At 35.6% G+C, this 17,620-nt stretch overlaps 1 protein-coding gene across 1 annotated transcript; it reads left to right on the top strand.

The window, feature by feature from the left end:
* The first annotated feature begins 13,699 nt into the window (after window positions 1-13,699).
* LOC109794290 (uncharacterized) lies at window positions 13,700-14,785 on the top strand. The gene is made up of 2 exons (XM_020353747.2): window positions 13,700-14,142; window positions 14,314-14,785. Exons 1-2 carry the CDS (start codon window positions 13,700-13,702, stop codon window positions 14,783-14,785), a joined length of 915 nt encoding a protein of 304 aa, XP_020209336.2.
* The last annotated feature ends 2,835 nt before the right edge of the window (window positions 14,786-17,620 follow it).

The raw sequence follows: 17,620 nt of genomic DNA, 5'->3' as shown, positions 1-17,620 counted from the left end.
GTTTTTTTTTACCATGGGGAAAAGAGTGAATGGCATGGGACATAGCTTGCGAAGGACCTCAATTGATAGTTATTTGCGAAGGACCTCAATTGATATATTGCTACAGCGTTGCGAGGAATTAGCGACAATATCGCGAGGGATAATTGCGACGAAAATATTAAATACAATTAGCGAGGGAATTTAGGTTCTACATTTGCGAGGCGGTAGCGAAGAATTAGCGGCACAAATTTGCGATGGACTAGCGAAGCTGCTTGCGAGGGAAAAGCGAAGGAATTTAGCGAGGGAATTGCGAGGGATATGCATCCGTTGCTAATTAGCGACTTGAATTTAGCGAGAGAATGATCCCTCACAAATCCCTCGCTATTCGCTCGCCATTCTGTTTAGCGAGGGATTTGCGAGGGATCTTTCCCTCTCTAATTCGTAATTTTCTTGTAGTGTCCTAGTCCTACAAAACAGCTTGTATGTAATAAAGAATTTCGAACTCTAACCCTCGGATACATGCTGCCATTGAACTATACCTTTCCAATAAGGCGGGGCTGACCATGGTGAGAATTCATATGAAATTTCTCTCTTCTTTTGCTTCAAGGGCATCCACTTCCTCGTTGGATAGTAGGTTCACAATAGGTTCATATACGTCCCACTCCTTTCTTTTCCTGTTATATTCAAGAAAAATAAGCCAAGCCTGTGACATAATCTAAACAGGGATGTTAATACAAAACTTGCAAATTAGTTCCTGGCCCAAAGAAACCTTGTTCTATAGGATCGAGGAAGTCACAGAATTAGTTGGGTGATAGTTATTAAGGATTGAGGAAAAACATTTAAATTTGTTAGCAGTTGGGAAATTGACATCTGAAATTTGGGAATTGAGCATTTAAATTTGTAAAAAAAAAAATTGCAAATCATTGAATCATGTGACTAATATCGATAATATGAAATTGCACTTATTCATTCATGTACCATAAAATTCGAAGTCATTTGAAATTCATCTTATGATACAAATTGATAGGTAGCCGAATCAAATTGAATAGTAGGATTCAATTTGTGAATAACTGGTAAAAAATGTCATATTATGTCACCGTTTATCCACTTTTCCTAGCTGAATTCTAATATTTATGAATTACTTAATTTCATTGGCTACGAAGGCACGATGACTAAGCAGTACTCTAAGATGATTGGACAATGATATAAATGTTCAGAACTAAATTATTGAGCAAAAAGGAGTGTTCAAATTTTATAAAACAGACTTACCGGACCACACTAGATTTTGGACTAAATAACTTAACCAAGTCCACTGCTACAGCGCCTCCTTTACTGTTAATATATCATTGACAATAAAGCGGATTAGGAACGTACATATTCACATGGAATTTAATAACATTGCATTTATCACACCACGCGAACCATGACATAAATGTATAAAAAACAACCTGACAGGAGTATATGTTGAGAATAAGATGTATGCCCAAGATCCAATCTATCTTATATGCATTAATAAGATTATACTTTATTTTCATGTTTATTGAATATGAGAAATAATTAATATGATAAAGCCTTGATTAAAATTAAAGACTTCTTTTTTTATAATAGAGAGATTATAATAATGAGAAAAACAAGTCCTTTTTAATTTTAATCTAAATTGTTCTTGATCGTAGGATTATTGAGGATAGGACATCATTAATCCACATAGATCAATATATGTGTAATAGTCTTTATTGGATAGAGATTAATAAATCTCATTTATTAAATTACTCATATAAATAGTGCATATAGGGATATGACTATTGAACAGACTCTATAAAGGAAATTTTATGTTAATCTTCTAAAAGGTTCTTGAAAATATTATTTCATACTATCCGGACGTTAAGGAGTGTTGCTAGACGCCAACCTTGATTAGTAAATTAATGTAGTTAATTTACTACCGGTTTAGTTTTGAACCTACAGGGTCACACACTAACGAGTGTTCTAATCTTCGCTCAAGAAAATTTATTATTTGATAATTAAATTAAAGAATTTGATTTTACCAAATAATTATTTTTCTTATAAATAAAATATTATTTATTTAATTTTGACTAGCATCAAAATATAAATAGTATTTGTTTCTATTAAGATAGAAAAGCACGTCAGTTTTTCAATTTCAAATTGAAAGATTCAATTTGAATTTTGACCTAGTCAAAAGTGGTTTTGATAAGAAAAGATAAAAACTAATTTCTTTTGGATATTTGATAATTCCTATTTTTTAGAAAATAGGATATGGAAGTTGTTGCTAAGTGAATAGATATGTTTACATATTTATAAATATACAACTCCACTGTGGAGAAAGACACACAGAGAAACCATAAGAAAATTAGTTCTTTTCTCTCTTATATCCTGTACTGGAAAATTGCTCAGTCGAGAGGTTGACAAGCAAAGATTAGTCTCGGTGTGGATACACGTGTGACCTTCATAGTTTTGAAGGAAATTTTTTAAATTTTAGACTTCAACCGGGTAAACTTTATTGGCTTTCATAAATATCCTATTAATTATCATGTGTGGTTTTAGCATAAAGTAGATCTTTTTATTTCCTCTACACATGTTTAGAACATGATTGAACTTTCAATTGGTATCAGAGCTTGTTTATATGCTATATATTACACTGTTAGTAGTTAATAAATTTCTGAAACCTTATGTGATATTGTTGTTTTTACGATTTGCATATACAACAATTTCATTTTTCTGTGTTTGCGAATAGTTTCTATTTATGATTGAATACTGGAAGTGAATGTCACACAATTCGCATAATGCCTGCACTGAATTCTCGAATTGAATAATAATAAAATGTTTGTTATATTATGTTCCCTGTTTACGAATTTAAAAATTAAAAATTTTCTTTCCATGGATTAGGCATTAATTTAATGACATAACGTATGATTGATATGAGATGGGACATATAAGATGTTTGTTATATCATGTTTTCTGTTTGCGAGTTAAAAAATTGCTTTCCACAGATTAGGATTTTATTAACAAACAGTTTGTTAACATATTTTAAATTCATGGGTTTCCAATTCAATGAGATATTCAGAATCGTAAAATATTAATTAGTTAATATTTTATTATGAGAAATTTGATAGTTCAAATTAATTATTTGGAATAGTTTCGGTTCTCTATTTTTTTTAAACCTTTTATAAAGTATATTAGGTGTTGTTAGTACCAGAAAATGAATTCGGAGATACTCGAAATACAGGGGTGCTCGAAATCTTAAGTGATCGAAAAAATGACAAAGGAGTTTTCTGAAGAAGATATACAAAGCCTGAAGAGAATCAAGAGACACACGAAGACACTTTTCGTAAAGCTCTCGAAATCATGGAACCAGGAAGGACGCTACTCGGGAGAAAGGCTCACAGCCCCCGCAACCTCTCAAAGTACAGGCAAAATCAGGGAACATTCATGTATAGTTTTCGTTGGTTACTCGAAATCCCAAGAATCCGGACATACAAGAATACACTTCGTAACCTCTCAGAATGAAGAACTTAAAGGAGACACGATCTAAGAGTGGTCGAAGTAGCATGGGATAAGGGTCAAAGGCTGCAGAACAGTTTAGGGAAGTTAATGAGTAGTTCCATGAATTATCCAAAGACGTGCCCGGGAATAAGCCACGATGTGGAAGTTTAGAACGGTTATGTACTTCCGGGGCACATCAGAAACAGTTAACTTTCCTGAATCTTTATCTATAATTGTCTATAAATTAAACGAGCATTGCTCGTAGCAAGGGGTCAGAAATCAAATTCCCACAATACCTCACACGCACTCCTCGCCTGCGCACAAGGCACACCGTGCATACGAGGCAGCTTTGGTCCTTAAACCCACAATTCTCACATGCACTTCGCAGCCTGCTCATAAGGCATATTATGCATACGAGGTAGCTTTGGTCAGTAAACCCACAATTCTCACATGCACTCCGCAGCTTGCGCGTAAGGCATATTGTGCATACGAGGCAGCTTTGGGTACGATTTCTCGACCACTTTTCTTTTCCTTTTTTAGGAGTAGCGTAGCATAGCATAATCTATCCTAGTGTAGTGTAGTCACTCTGAACATGTTTCGTTATCCTTACGAATTGTAATTCTGTTACCATTTAATGAAGGATATGATTTTGGCAGTCAATATACATGTCATCTGTTATTATATGCATGAAATTTATTGTACAATTAGCATAGATCTTATGATGTGCTGAAACAAGCATAGATCTTCTGAAGTGCTAAAACTGGCATAGATCTTCTAACGTGCTCGAAATAGTGAGCATAGATCTTCTGATGTGCCAAACCAGCATAGATCTTCTGAAGTGCTCGAAACACTGAGCATAGATCTTCTGACTTGCTGAAACAACACCCTAAATTAACTCTATTCGCTGCTTGTACGATTTTATTTTCTTTCGCTGAAAGTCTTCGATTCTGTCATGTCACGAACACCACAAATTGAAACGTGAACTCGTGCTAGTTCGAACAAAAAGAACCTACGAACGAAATCCCCCACAAACAAATTGGCACGCCCGGTGGGACCCGTTTGGTGAGCTTAATCAAACTAATTGAACTAGTTTTGTGTGTGTTTAATTTTTATGAGACTTAGAAGTGGGAGAACCATGTCTACATCCAGCAGAAGGGATGCGCTTAATGAAGAACAGGGTAATGGAGAAAATCGGAATACAAATCAAGAAAATGTGCCAAATGAGACCAGGGGGGCAATGTCTCCACCTCCTGTAAATATTCCGAACTCCGCGGGATTTCTGAATGCGTCACAAGAAATGGTGAACGCTACCCACGAATACCCATGGGGGATGCCTCCGAATTGGAGAAGTACCCAGCCCATGAGCGTAGAAATGCCAATACCATATTCTGGGAACAATCCTCAAATGCAAATATCATCATATGGGTATAATGCAGCCCCAAATGGGATGGGCTTTATCATGAACGATCGTCACCAGCATGTTGGCACAAGCCAAGAAGGATCATTGGTTCGACAAAAGTAATTATATACCCACGGGTATAAGAAATGAAGCCATGATAGCCCTTCGACAACAAATGGATCATAGTAACCACGATATGGTGAATTTGTTGTCTACACAAATGCACAACATACTCACACCCCTATACGAGCTGATGGGCAAAATAGGAGATAAAATTAATGATAATCGGCTCTCGAGAGATACGAGTGTAAATTTGAACGGCCTCGAAAATCCAACCGTCAATGAGACGAATATTCGAGAGATTAGAAATCGTATCAATCTCAATCAAGGGGGACCTCTGAGAAATGTCGAGGAAAATTTAGATCATATAGTCGAGAGGGTACTGAATAGGCACGGATTTGAAACGGGGCGAAATGAGCACCCATACTTTGTATCTTCCTTTCCTGATTATATTACCCAATCCGAGCTACCAAGGGGGATGAAAGTCCCAAAATTATTGAAATTTTCAGGAGAGTTAGGTGAATCCACCGTAGAACACATAGCGAGATATCTAGTCGAGTGTGGAGACCTAGTGGGTAATGAATATTTGAAAATGAAATATTTTCCAAGTTCACTAACCAAACATGCTTTTACGTGGTTTACGACTTTGCCACCTAATTCGATTATTACTTGGGCACAACTAGAAAGGAGTTTCCACGAAAACTTTTTTCGAGAGGAAACCAAGGTGAGCATAGTTGATTTGATGAATATAAAGAGGCAACATCATGAGACACTGGGTAAAAATCGATGTTACACGAATATTCCAGAGCATGAGTTGGTAAAAATCGCAGCCACTGGGTTGGATTTTTCGATTCGAAAGAATCTTGTAAATGAACAATTGAGAGATATGGCTCAACTAGCAGAGAAAGTGAGACGAATTGAACAAATTCGAGCAGAGAAAGAAAGGTTGAGAAAATTTGACAAGTTCGTTCGAAAAGAAAAAGTGGCATATTTAGACAATATAGATGTTAACGATGATAATTTCGAATGTCTAAATGAAGAAATGGAAGTGAACTTAGCTGAATTACAACTCGGGCCAACCTATCAATGCCAATTATTAAAACCTGGGGAAAATAATATAGCGCCCGGATCGAATAGAAAATATAGTTTCGATATTACGAAAGCTGATAAAATATTCGATATTTTACTGAAAGATAAGCAAATTATACTTCTGGAAAATCATAAAATCCCTCCTTTTGAAAAAAGAAAAGGGAAAACATTTTGTAAGTATATCAACATGTATGGTCACTGGACTAACATTTGTGTACGTTTCAGGGACATGATCGAGAAAGCGATTACTGAGGGTCGCTTGGCTTTCGAGGAGAAAGAAATGAAAGTTGATACTGATCCATTCACTGCACAAGTAGGATATGTGGAACCTCTCCCTATGGGGATTAATGTGCTTGAAATTAATATGGTGGACCTGGTTGTGAACGAAGAGGAAGTTGTCGAACCTATTACGGATGAAAATCTGGAGGAGCTCTTAGAGGAGTTCGCGAAAGAACAGGAACCCAGTTATCCGAAAGAGGGGGATAGTTTTCTTGATTTCCTTTCGAAGAAGAAAGATGATGATCGGGAAGTTTTGCTTTGCCCGAGATGTAGCGCTGTGTTCGATAGATCAGCGGCTAAGGCTTTCGAGGAATCTGAACTTATGAAAAATTATAAAGCTGAGAAGGCTCGAGGAAAGTCGAAAGTGAACACTGGCATAGTGATGCGTCAAGTTCACATGCCACAAGGCAATGCTCCTATGGCTCCCATCGGAAAGATGGAGATGTACAAGTCCTCCCGAGTTGGTAATACATACCTGCCAAATGCGCATGTTCCCATTGGGAAGTGGACTTCTCCACAAAGGCCCAATGTTGGAATGGGTCGAGGAAAAAAAATTGTGAACTACTCGAAAAACCCATTTTCTAGAGGCCCCCGATTCGGGTCAAACATGCAAGGAGGTTCTGGAAGAGCAATTAAATATCCTTTTAATGGCCTTACCAAGACTCAATGGAGAAGGCAACAGAGAATGAGAAAGGCAACTTTCGAGGGACACAAAGGTAATCAATTTTCGATTCCTGTACCTTACGAAAGTGGGGTATCTAAGAAATTCGCAGAGGATGAGGAAGATTTGATCACGGATTGTTTTGAAAGTGGTTTCGAGGACTCTCTCGAAGATATTTGCGGAGTGGTATCGATCTTATCTTCCGAATATGCTGAAGCAATGGAATCTGTGAATGAACAGGAAGACATACACCGTGAAGATTTCTTCGGTGACCCCAACTATGAGTCAAAAATAGTATGGGTAAATCAAATATCTCGAGTCATTCCAAAGTTTAATTCAGCAGTGTTCGATTCACCTACCCCAGAAATGAAGGACCATCTGAAACCTTTATTGTTGACCCTCATGATCGAAGGAGTTGAAGTCAACAAAGTCCTAGTGGATGGAGGTGTTGCTATAAATATACTCCCACAGACGTTGCTGAAACGTTTTGGAAAGACTTTGGCAGATCTGAAACCTCACAATATCCTTATTTCTGATTATGCTGGAAAATCTTCCCAACCAGAAGGGATGATATTGTTAAATGTGCAAATTGGTAGTGTGAGAAGGACCACCATGTTTATTGTCACTCCCTCGAAAGCTAACTTTAATGTGTTGTTAGGAAGATAATGGATCCACGGAATGGGGGCAGTACCTTCGACAGTACACCAGAAAATATTTTTCTGGAATGATGACGAACAGTTGGAAGTATTGGATGCAAATCAGAAAGAGTATGAGACGGGAATGTATTTCGCGGATCAACAAATTACTACCACTACAAGAAAAATGTAGTATTAAAAATATTCTGTCGGAAATTTCTGACGGAATTTTCCGTCGGAAATCTTATTTTTAATTTATTTTAAATTTCTTTTTTTAATTTCTTATTTTTAATTTATTATTTTTAATTTCTTATATATATTTGTAGTATTAAAAATTTTATATATCTTTTAAAGGTATAAATATATATTATAATTATTTATTACAAGTTTTTTATATCTACGATTAGTATTAAAGATGAAAATAAATTAGGTTATACTATATTTTATTATAATTTACTTGATTTGAACCTAACTTTCTTTAAAAATATATATTTTAAGTGTGACTTATTTATCTATCATAGATAATTTTTAAATATTTGGGTAGAACTACAATCATATAGACTTATTTTATAATAATTTAACACTATTAAAAATATAAAAATCTATATGTTAAATTTATAAAAATAAAGTTTAATTTATTTATGATATAAATCTGTTTTTAATATCTAATATATATTTTTAGATGATAATTTATTTTAAAATATATCTTATAATAACAATTCTAAATAGAATATAAATCTTATGATTTTTCTTATTTTGATTTTTTTAATCAATGTATACAATTTTACTATTTTGATTTTTTCAATCAACGTATACAATAAATAAAAAACACAAAAGAAAAACATGCATAATTTTATTTTATTAAAAAATTATTTGTTTTAATATATTAGATTATATATGTGAATATTAAGACATATATATATATATATACATATATATATTATAATTAAACTTTTTTTAAAAATTAATTCATTATTAAGAAATTTTTTTTATCACATGAGAATTAATTTCCTTAAAAAATTTGACAGATATCAAATAAATAAACATTTTTTCTGAATCTATATATTTATTTTATTAGAATATAATTTTTATTTTTTAAAATATATTATTTTTTTAGATAAAAAATTATGTATATGTCAAATAGTAGTGAGGGCAAGTGCCTCACTATTCCAAACGTGCAGCTGTCGCTGTATATATATGTATGTGTGTATATATATATATATATATATAATATAAGGGGTTATAATTATATCGGTGTAACTTTTACTAAGTATTATGCCGCTCTATAACTTTATATTAAATGTGAATTTTGTAAATCCAACCGTTAAATTGAAAGTTCATATCACTTTATACGTGTATATCAAGTTTTGTTAAAATTGAACAACAACTGGAAGATAATCCAAGTGTTCATATTTTAGTGTATTTTGAAATGAATATATTACATCAATTTTGTTTTATAAAAATGAAGTATCAAATCATCTTGGATTAATATAAAGTTTTGTATATATAATCTATAAGAGATATGAACTTTCAATCTAACAGTTGGATTTACCAAATTCACATTTAATATAAAGTTATTGAGCGGTGTAATACATTGTAAAAGTCGCATTTAATATATATATATGAGGGGGGTTATAATTACAATGGTATAAATTTTACTAAGTGTTACACCGCTCAATAACTTTATATTAAATGTAAATTTTGTAAATTCAACCGTTAAATTGAAATTTTTTTACTCTTAAATCATATATATATATATAGACACACACACACACACATATATATATATATATATATACATGAGGGGAGCTATAATTACAATGGTATTAATTTTACTAAGTGTTACACCGCTCAATAACTTTATATTAAATGTGAATTTTGTAAATTCAACCGTTAAATTGAAAATCTTTTACTCTTAAATCATATATACAAAATGTTATATTAATCGAAGATGATTTTTTATAAAATAAAATTAAATCTGTCGAAAAATTTATATTTTTGATGAGAAAATTTTTGTAAGAAAAGTTATATTATTGATAGAATATTTCAGACAAATTTATATTTGTCGAAAATGTAAGAACTGGTTTTAAATTTGATATGAAAATATTATGATATAATTAGATAAGATTTTAAGTTAGTATTTTATTAATGGTTGATAATTAAAAAATAAAACATGGATAAATACATTATTTGAATTTTATATGTTTGATTTAAGATAACTTACAAAATAACTCTTGGTAAAGTTATTCCGCTCAATAACTCATGGTGTGTTGAATTTCATCGATCCAATTAATTGTTAAATTAAAAGTTATTAAATTTTACTAATAATTAATATAAAAAATTAATTAGTTTTGGAATAAATTATTTGCTAATTAACAATATAATTGAAATATTAATTATTTTAAATTATTTAACTAAAATCTTATTGACAATTTACTATATGATCTTAATATTTTTGTATAACTAATATCTGGTTTTAAATTTGATATGAAAATATTATATATAATTAGATAAGATTTTAAGTTAGTATTTTATTAATAGTTGATAATTAGAAAAAAAAAATAAGGATAAATACATTTTTTAAATTTTATATGTTTGATTTAAGGTAAATAAATATATTAAATTAATTAATAATTTATTTAAAATATTAAAATTTAATTTATAAGTATGTAATAAATAAATATTTATAATTTTATAAATTATATTATCATTATAAATTATAAAATTAAATAATTTAAATTATAATTTTAAATAAAAATAAGTAGATGTTAATTATAAAAGTAAGTACATATAAATAAAGAATAATTAAATATATTATTATTATTATTATTATTATTATTATTATTCGTAATATAAAATTATTATATATTATTATTATAGTACAAATATGAGATTGTATATTTGAGGATGACTTAAATGAATTAATTTGTACAAGTTATACTGACAACACACATAGACATTTCGGTAGCTTACTCATCAGAACTTCACAGTTAAGCGTGCTTGACTTGGAGTAGTACTGGGATGGGTGACCTTCTGGGAAGTCTCCCAGAAATTGCACAAGTAAGAATAAAACACGCTAAACAGTGAAATATTGTGAAATAGAACCCTTGAGAAGCCAAATATGAGAGTTGTTACATTAATAAATTTATTAAAATTAAAAAAAAAATTATAATTTCCGACGGATTTTTCGTCGGAAAATTTGACAGCAATTTCTGACGGATTTTTCTGTCGGAAATTTTGACAGCAATTTTCGACGGATTTTTCCGTCGGAAATTTCTGATGGAATTTTCCGACGGAATTTTCTGTCAGAAAATTCCGTCGGAAAATTATTTCCGACGGATTTTTTTTTCCGACGCCACTTTTTCCGACGGATTGAAATCCGTCGGAAATCTGTCGGAAAAAGCAAAATCCGTCGGAAATTTACCTATTTCCGTCGGAAATCAGCATTTTTCTTGTAGTGTACATTCGCGAGAACTAAGCCTTTCGATGCCACCGACCTAGATGTCTTGGAGGCTGAGGAGGGTGTTAAGAAGACTTTCTGTTGGGATGTTCGAAGAGGATTTGTTATCCACAGAGCCGAAATTGAATCAGCTCAAGTGCGAGAATGATGAGATAAGATCCTTGTTCGAGCTTCTTAGCTCGAATTTCGGCCTACATGGCCGAGAGAACGGCCAGGGAGGCCGAGGAAGGTAGTGAAGTCGAAAGAGCCCAAGGGGGCACGCATTCGAGGAATATCGAAACTATAACGGCTCTGCAGGCCGACAAAAAAGCAAAAAACCAAAAAGAGGTAATCGAAACAGCTGCGAAAGAGTCGCCAGGAGTAAGACTCGAGGATGAGCAGAAAAGGGATTCGGAAGGAATCGAAGAAATACTTGATTGTGTCTTTGACGATGCTCCTCTAGGATTCAAGAAAATGGAAAGTGATGGGTTTAAAGTGGAATCTCAGGATCCTCTCGAGGAAGTCAATCTGGGTACAATCGAAAAGAGGAGAATCACCTATGTTCGCAAACTAGCGGAGAGCAGTGTTAAAGAGCAAATTGTGCAGGTCCTGCACGAATATAAGGATTGCTTCGCTTGGGACTATGAACAAATGCCTGGTTTGGATCGAAATTTGGTAGAACATAGGTTGCCTATGATTTTGGGAAAGAAATCAGTGAAACAAAACCCACGAAGGTTTGCTCCGCAGGTGATCGAAAAAATCAAAGAAGAGATCGAGAGGCTACTAAAGGCCAAATTCATTCGTACTTCGAGGTACGCTGATTGGGTATCAAACATTGTGCCTGTTATAAAAAAAGAATGGAAAAATGAGGGTATGTATCGATTTTCGAGATTTGAATGCAGCCACGCCTAAGGATGCATATCCCATGCCTATTGCGGAAACAATGATTGATGTCGTCGCAGGTAATGAAATTTTAAGTTTATTAGATGGATATTTTGGGTACAACCAGATTTATATTGCTAAAAATGATGTGTCGAAAACTGCCTTTAGGTGACCAGGTGCCTTGGGAACTTACGAATGGGTAGTAATGCCTTTTGCTTTGAAAAATGTTGGGGCAACATATCAAAGAGCAATGAACTTAATTTTTCATGACTTGATCGAAAAATGCATGCAGGTTTATATTGATGACATAGTGATTGGATCGAAACAAAAAGTAGATCACATACAACACCTGAAATTTTCTTTCGAGAGAATGAGGAAACATGGGCTGAAAATGAATCCATTGAAATGTGCTTTCGGTGTTTCAGCGGGGGATTTCCTAGGGTTCGTCGTACACCAAAAAGGCATTGAAATAGATAAGAACAAGACTCGAGCCATCATGGAAACTAAGCCTCCTTCGAATAAGAAGGAGTTACAGTCTTTGCTAGGTAAGATAAATTTCCTTCGAAGATTTATTTTGAATCTATCAGGAAAGACTAAGGTGTTTTCCCCTTTGTTACGATTGAAAAGGGAGGAAGAATTTCGATGGGACGAAAGTCATCAAAAGGCATTCGAGGAGATCAAGAATTATTTGATCAACCCTCCAGTGATGGTGCCACCCTCTGAAGGAGGAAAGCTAAAATTGTATGTCTCGGCCAATGATTCGACTATTGCGGGCATGCTGTCGCAAGATGACGAAAATGGTATCGAAAAAGCCATTTATTACATCAGTAGGATGTTAGTCGAGGCTGAAATCAGATACACTCCTTTGGAGAAGTTGTGTCTGAGTTTGTATTATGCTTGTACAAAGCTGAAGCATTATATTAAACCTTATGATGTATTCGTGTTCTGTCGAAATAATGTGATTAAATATATGTTATCTAAACCTATCTTGCACTCTCGAGTTGGGAAATGGGCTCTTGCATTGACCGAGTATTCGTTAACGTTTGTTCCCCTCAAAGCCACAAAAGGGCAAGTAATTTCTCGTGGATCACTCGAATTTAACTGAAAAAGTTAATTATTTAACCACGAAATCATGGGAACTATTTTTCGATGGATCGAAACATGAGTCAGGAGCAGGAATCGGATTACTGATTATTTCACCGGGTGGGATTCCCACCAAATTCTTATTGAGAACAAAATTCGAATGCTCAAATAATGAAACTGAATACGAAGCATTGATTACTGGGCTAAAATTGCTTAAGGACTTGGGGGCAAGGAACATAATCATTCGAGGTGACTCGCAACTCGTGAATAAACAGTTAACTCGAGAATATAAATGCATGAATGAAAAGTTACTCGAATGTAATTCTCGAGCTACAGCTTTGTTAAATTCATTCGATGAGGTCCAATTAGAACATATTCCTCGTAAGGAGAACGAAATTGCGAATGAACTAGCTCAGATTGCATCCGGGTACAAGATAAGCAGGGAATGTCTCGAATCTCTTATTTGTATAAGGAATGAGTTGAGTGACGAACATGAATGCCTCATCATTAACACCTCAACCATACAGGATTGGAGGAAAGAGCTAATCGAATATCTGCAAAGTCCAAATTTGCAAGCTGACAGAAAAGTTAAATATTGAGCTCTCAATTATGTGATATTGAACGATGAGTTGTTCAAGAGAGACTTCGATGGAGTTCTGTTTAAGTGCCTTGGAAATCATGAGAGCTACATAGCCATGGCAGAGGTACATGAAGGGATTTGTGGTGCTCATCAAGCGGGGGAGAAAATGAAATGGAGTTTGTCCAGAAAAGGATATTTTTGGCCAAGCATATTCAAAGATTGTATCGAGTTTTCAAAGGGTTATGAAGAGTGCCAGAAACATGGCCCAATACATAGAGTACCAGCAACCGAGTTGCATACGATTGTTAAACCGTGGCCTTTTCGAGGTTGGGCAATTGACATAATTGGCCAGATCCATCCTCCGTCAGCAAAAAACCACAAGTACATAATCGTGGCCATCGATTATTTTACGAAATGGGTGGAAGCCATTCCTGTAAAAGAGGTTGACCAGAAAGAAGTGATAAATTTTATTGAAGACCATATTATATTTCGATTTGGAATACCCCAGACAATAACTACCGATGAAGGAACGGTGTTCACAGGTCGAAAAGTGGTTCAGTATGCCCAGTCGAGAGGAATCAAAATGATTACTTCGACACCCTACTATGCACAAGCTAACGGCCAAGTCGAGACTGCTAACAAAGTGATCATAGCTTTGATCAAAAAACATATTTCGGGGAAACCTCGAAATTGGCATTAAACATTACTGCAAGTATTGTGGGCTTACAGAAATTCACCCAGGAATGCCACTCAAACTACGCCATACAAGTTGGTTTATGGTCACGAAGCAGTTTTGCCTATTGATATCAATTTACAATCTGTTCAAGTGCAAAGGCAAAACGAGTTGCCAGTCAAGGATTACTGGAATTTAATGTATGATGAACTAATGCGACTGGATGACGAAAGAATGACAGCCATGCAAAATGTCATTCACCAGAAAGAAAAAATAGCTCGAGTTTATAACAAAAAGGTCAAGAGCAAACAATTTTCGAGTGGGGACTTAGTCCTAAAAGTTATCCTACCAATGGATCAGAAATCTCAAAATCGGGGTAAATGGACCTATAATTGGGAAGGACCATTCATTATCGAAAGAATCTACTCGAACAATGCATACTTGATCAAAGAGTTAAATTCGAGAAATGAAAGTAAAGTGATGAACGGAAAGTACTTGAAGAAATTTCATGAAAGTAGCATGTACTGAGATGAGTGTTCAAAGAGATAAGCAATAAAGGTACAAGCGGATAAATATTAAATTATAAATAGGCATCTCGGAGGTTCTCGATCACTTGCAGAATTTGGATTTGAGTGCTTCATATGCCTGGTAGGCTTGATCGAGACTTTGCTTCCGCGAAGCACATAATGCCTCCAATCTTCTCTTTTGATCCAATGACTTTGAAAGTCGAAGAGAGATGCCTTTCCCTTCATCCCGCAAACCTTTCTGCTTCATCATGATCTCTTGGCTTTGAAGCTTCAAAGCAGCATGTTTGGACTTGATCGAGTCAAGTTCTCGTTGCAGGGCAGCTAGGGTACGCTCCGTATCTTCCTCAGATTGCTTGAGCTTCATCAGTTCGGGAACTATCCGAGAAGTGGATTCCTTGATCAAAAGAAGTTCAGTCTTGAGCTTTTCCAATTTGGTTCGATCCTCTTCCGTATCAGCCTCGAGTTGGACCATCTCCTGATTCAAAGTAGACCACTTCATGTGCAATTCGGAGGCCGCAGCAAAGGTATGCACATATTCATTCAGCTCGGCGGTTACCTCCAGAGGAAGATTCAGATACGAATTGAGATCATCAACCATCCGCTCGATCTCCAGTTTGAACTGAGGGTCCATGAGAGCTTGGTCAAGATGATCCACGTAAGCCTTCGAACGAAAGGAGGACAATAAAGGCTGGAACCTCACCACGGTTTCTTGGCTCTTCCCCAAAGCCGAAGTCCCACTAGTCCAATTCTACAAGACCTCGAAAATGTCATCTTGAGCAGCTTCGTCATCAAAGAAGCTTATGAGGTCTATGTCGCCAGGAGGTATGGAAGCTAACAGAGTATCGGAAGGGGTAGCGTCAGTCGAACTCGCAGGTTGACCAGAAGGAGGAATTTGTTGGTCCTCAAAGGTTACCTCTAGACCTGCACGAAAAGGATATGTTAGTGAGAAAATATTTTTTGGTGGAATACCAGAACATCCGAGAATCACCTACCTTGTCCAGAGGACACCCCTGTGTCAAAATTAAAGGAAGGTGCATCACCTTGCACAGGACCAGGAGGGGAAGGTTCAATGGTTGGCGTGGTGACAGGAATAGTAGTCGTAAGAACATTGGAAGAAACCACCTATTATGAATAACATTGTAACAGTACACGAATTCGAGAAAGGCCAGAAAAGCGAAATCGAGAGTCAACAGAACATACCTCATGATGTCCAGGAGGAGACGCTGATTCGCGAATCTCGATAACATCTCGAGAAGATGGAGCAGCAGTAGGAGAAGTGGGGGCACTTCGAGGGCTCTCAGAGGAAGATTCGGATGCCTCTGAATTCACCTTTTTCTGAAAAGAAAGGGAAAAACATTACAGAGGATAAAATCAAGTCAAAAAGAAAAGTAAGGAAGGTCCAGAAAATTAGCGCATTACCTGGACAGGGGATTTCATTGCATCCTTCATAAGCTTCTCAGTGGGAATTTTAGGTCTAGGGATAGACCTAGTCGAAATTGCCTTTTGTTTCCCTTTGTCTCGAGAGGATCTTCGAGTAGTGGAAACCTGAAAAATGTAAAAAGTGAAAGGGTCAGTATGACATTCGAATGGAAATTTCGAGTGCGCTCAGAAAGATAACTTACAGATTGCCCACTTTGAGAATCCGAACGAAGTTTTTTCTTAGGAACTTCAACCTTGTAGACCCCTAAAATTGTCAGGGTCGGAAATAAGACTCAAAGACTCTCGAAGACCGAAGGAAAGTCAACCGGAAGGACTCCTGGAAGACCCTAGGATGATTCTTTGTAAGTCTAGGAGTCTTAGAGTAGCTTAGAATAAGGGTGTGCGAGGATTGGAGCTCAATACGCCCTCCCAGAGGTTCAGTACGGCCGTACTGAGCCATTTGAACTGCAATACGGCCGTAGTGAACTCAATACGGCCGTACTGAAGTTTTTGAACTTCAGTACGGCCGTACCAAATTCAATACGGCCGTACTGTAGTTCAAAAAACTTCAGTACGGCCGTACCAAATTCAATACGGCCGTACTGTAGTTCAAAAACTCAGTACGGGCCGTATTGACCTCCCAGGCCGTATTGCGCCTCAATCCTATAAATAGGACGTCATTTACACGTCCTTCCACACTTTTTACACATTCCTCAACCCTCCTACTGAGTATTCTTGGGTTTTTGAGCTTTTCTCTGCCCTAGATATCTCTCCGGGAGCCGATCCGACGAAGTTCTTGAGTCATGAGCCATTAGCTTGAGATTCGAACAAGTCGAAGGGAAATCTCTTTGATTTCCATAGTAAAAATTTGTCTTTAGGGGAAAGGAGCGAGCGGACGTGTAGTGGGAAGGAGCGCCAAAAAGCCTCCTAACGTTGTTCTGATATATATAAAAGCCCGCTTCGGAGGTTTCTTTCTAAATCCTTTCTTTTACCGCTTTTATTGATTTTTGATTGTCGCATTGCATGTTTAGAGCTTTCATCATGTAAATATTTAATCTATAATCGTTTCTAATAAATAGGGGTAATTTAGTAACTTTACACTGTTATTTATGAAATAATCCGTCATAGGGAACCCGAAAGGGGCGTTGTGGGGTGCTAACACCTTCCTCGCACGTAACCGACTCCCTTACCCGACTCTGGTTGTAGTGGCCAAAGTTGATTTATGAAAATCAATTGCCTTGTATCTTTTTCCAATGTTTTGAGTAAAATATTGGTGGCGACTCCAAGAACCCCTTTTTGCAAAAACCACTAATCCATGGAGGGTCCCGCTTGAGATTAACATGGATTGGTGAAAATCATTTATTAAATATTATTAGTTCGATGAGGTCTCAGTTTGAGAATAAGTTGCTCTAATAAT

Source organism: Cajanus cajan, chromosome 3 (assembly GCF_000230855.2).
Source record: "Cajanus cajan strain Asha chromosome 3, NIPB_CcT2T_4, whole genome shotgun sequence".
Taxonomy (NCBI): Eukaryota; Viridiplantae; Streptophyta; class Magnoliopsida; order Fabales; family Fabaceae; genus Cajanus; species Cajanus cajan.
This window is presented reverse-complemented; position numbering and strand designations above follow the sequence as displayed.

Bases quoted from the DNA above. Each gene is read 5' to 3' on its own strand.
- LOC109794290 (XM_020353747.2), top strand. From the start codon at position 13,700: ATGGCAGAGGTACATGAAGGGATTTGTGGTGCTCATCAAGCGGGGGAG. The intron at 14,143-14,313 runs GTATGCCCAGTC...GTGGGCTTACAG, and splicing joins ACAGGTCGAAAAGTGGTTCA to AAATTCACCCAGGAATGCCA.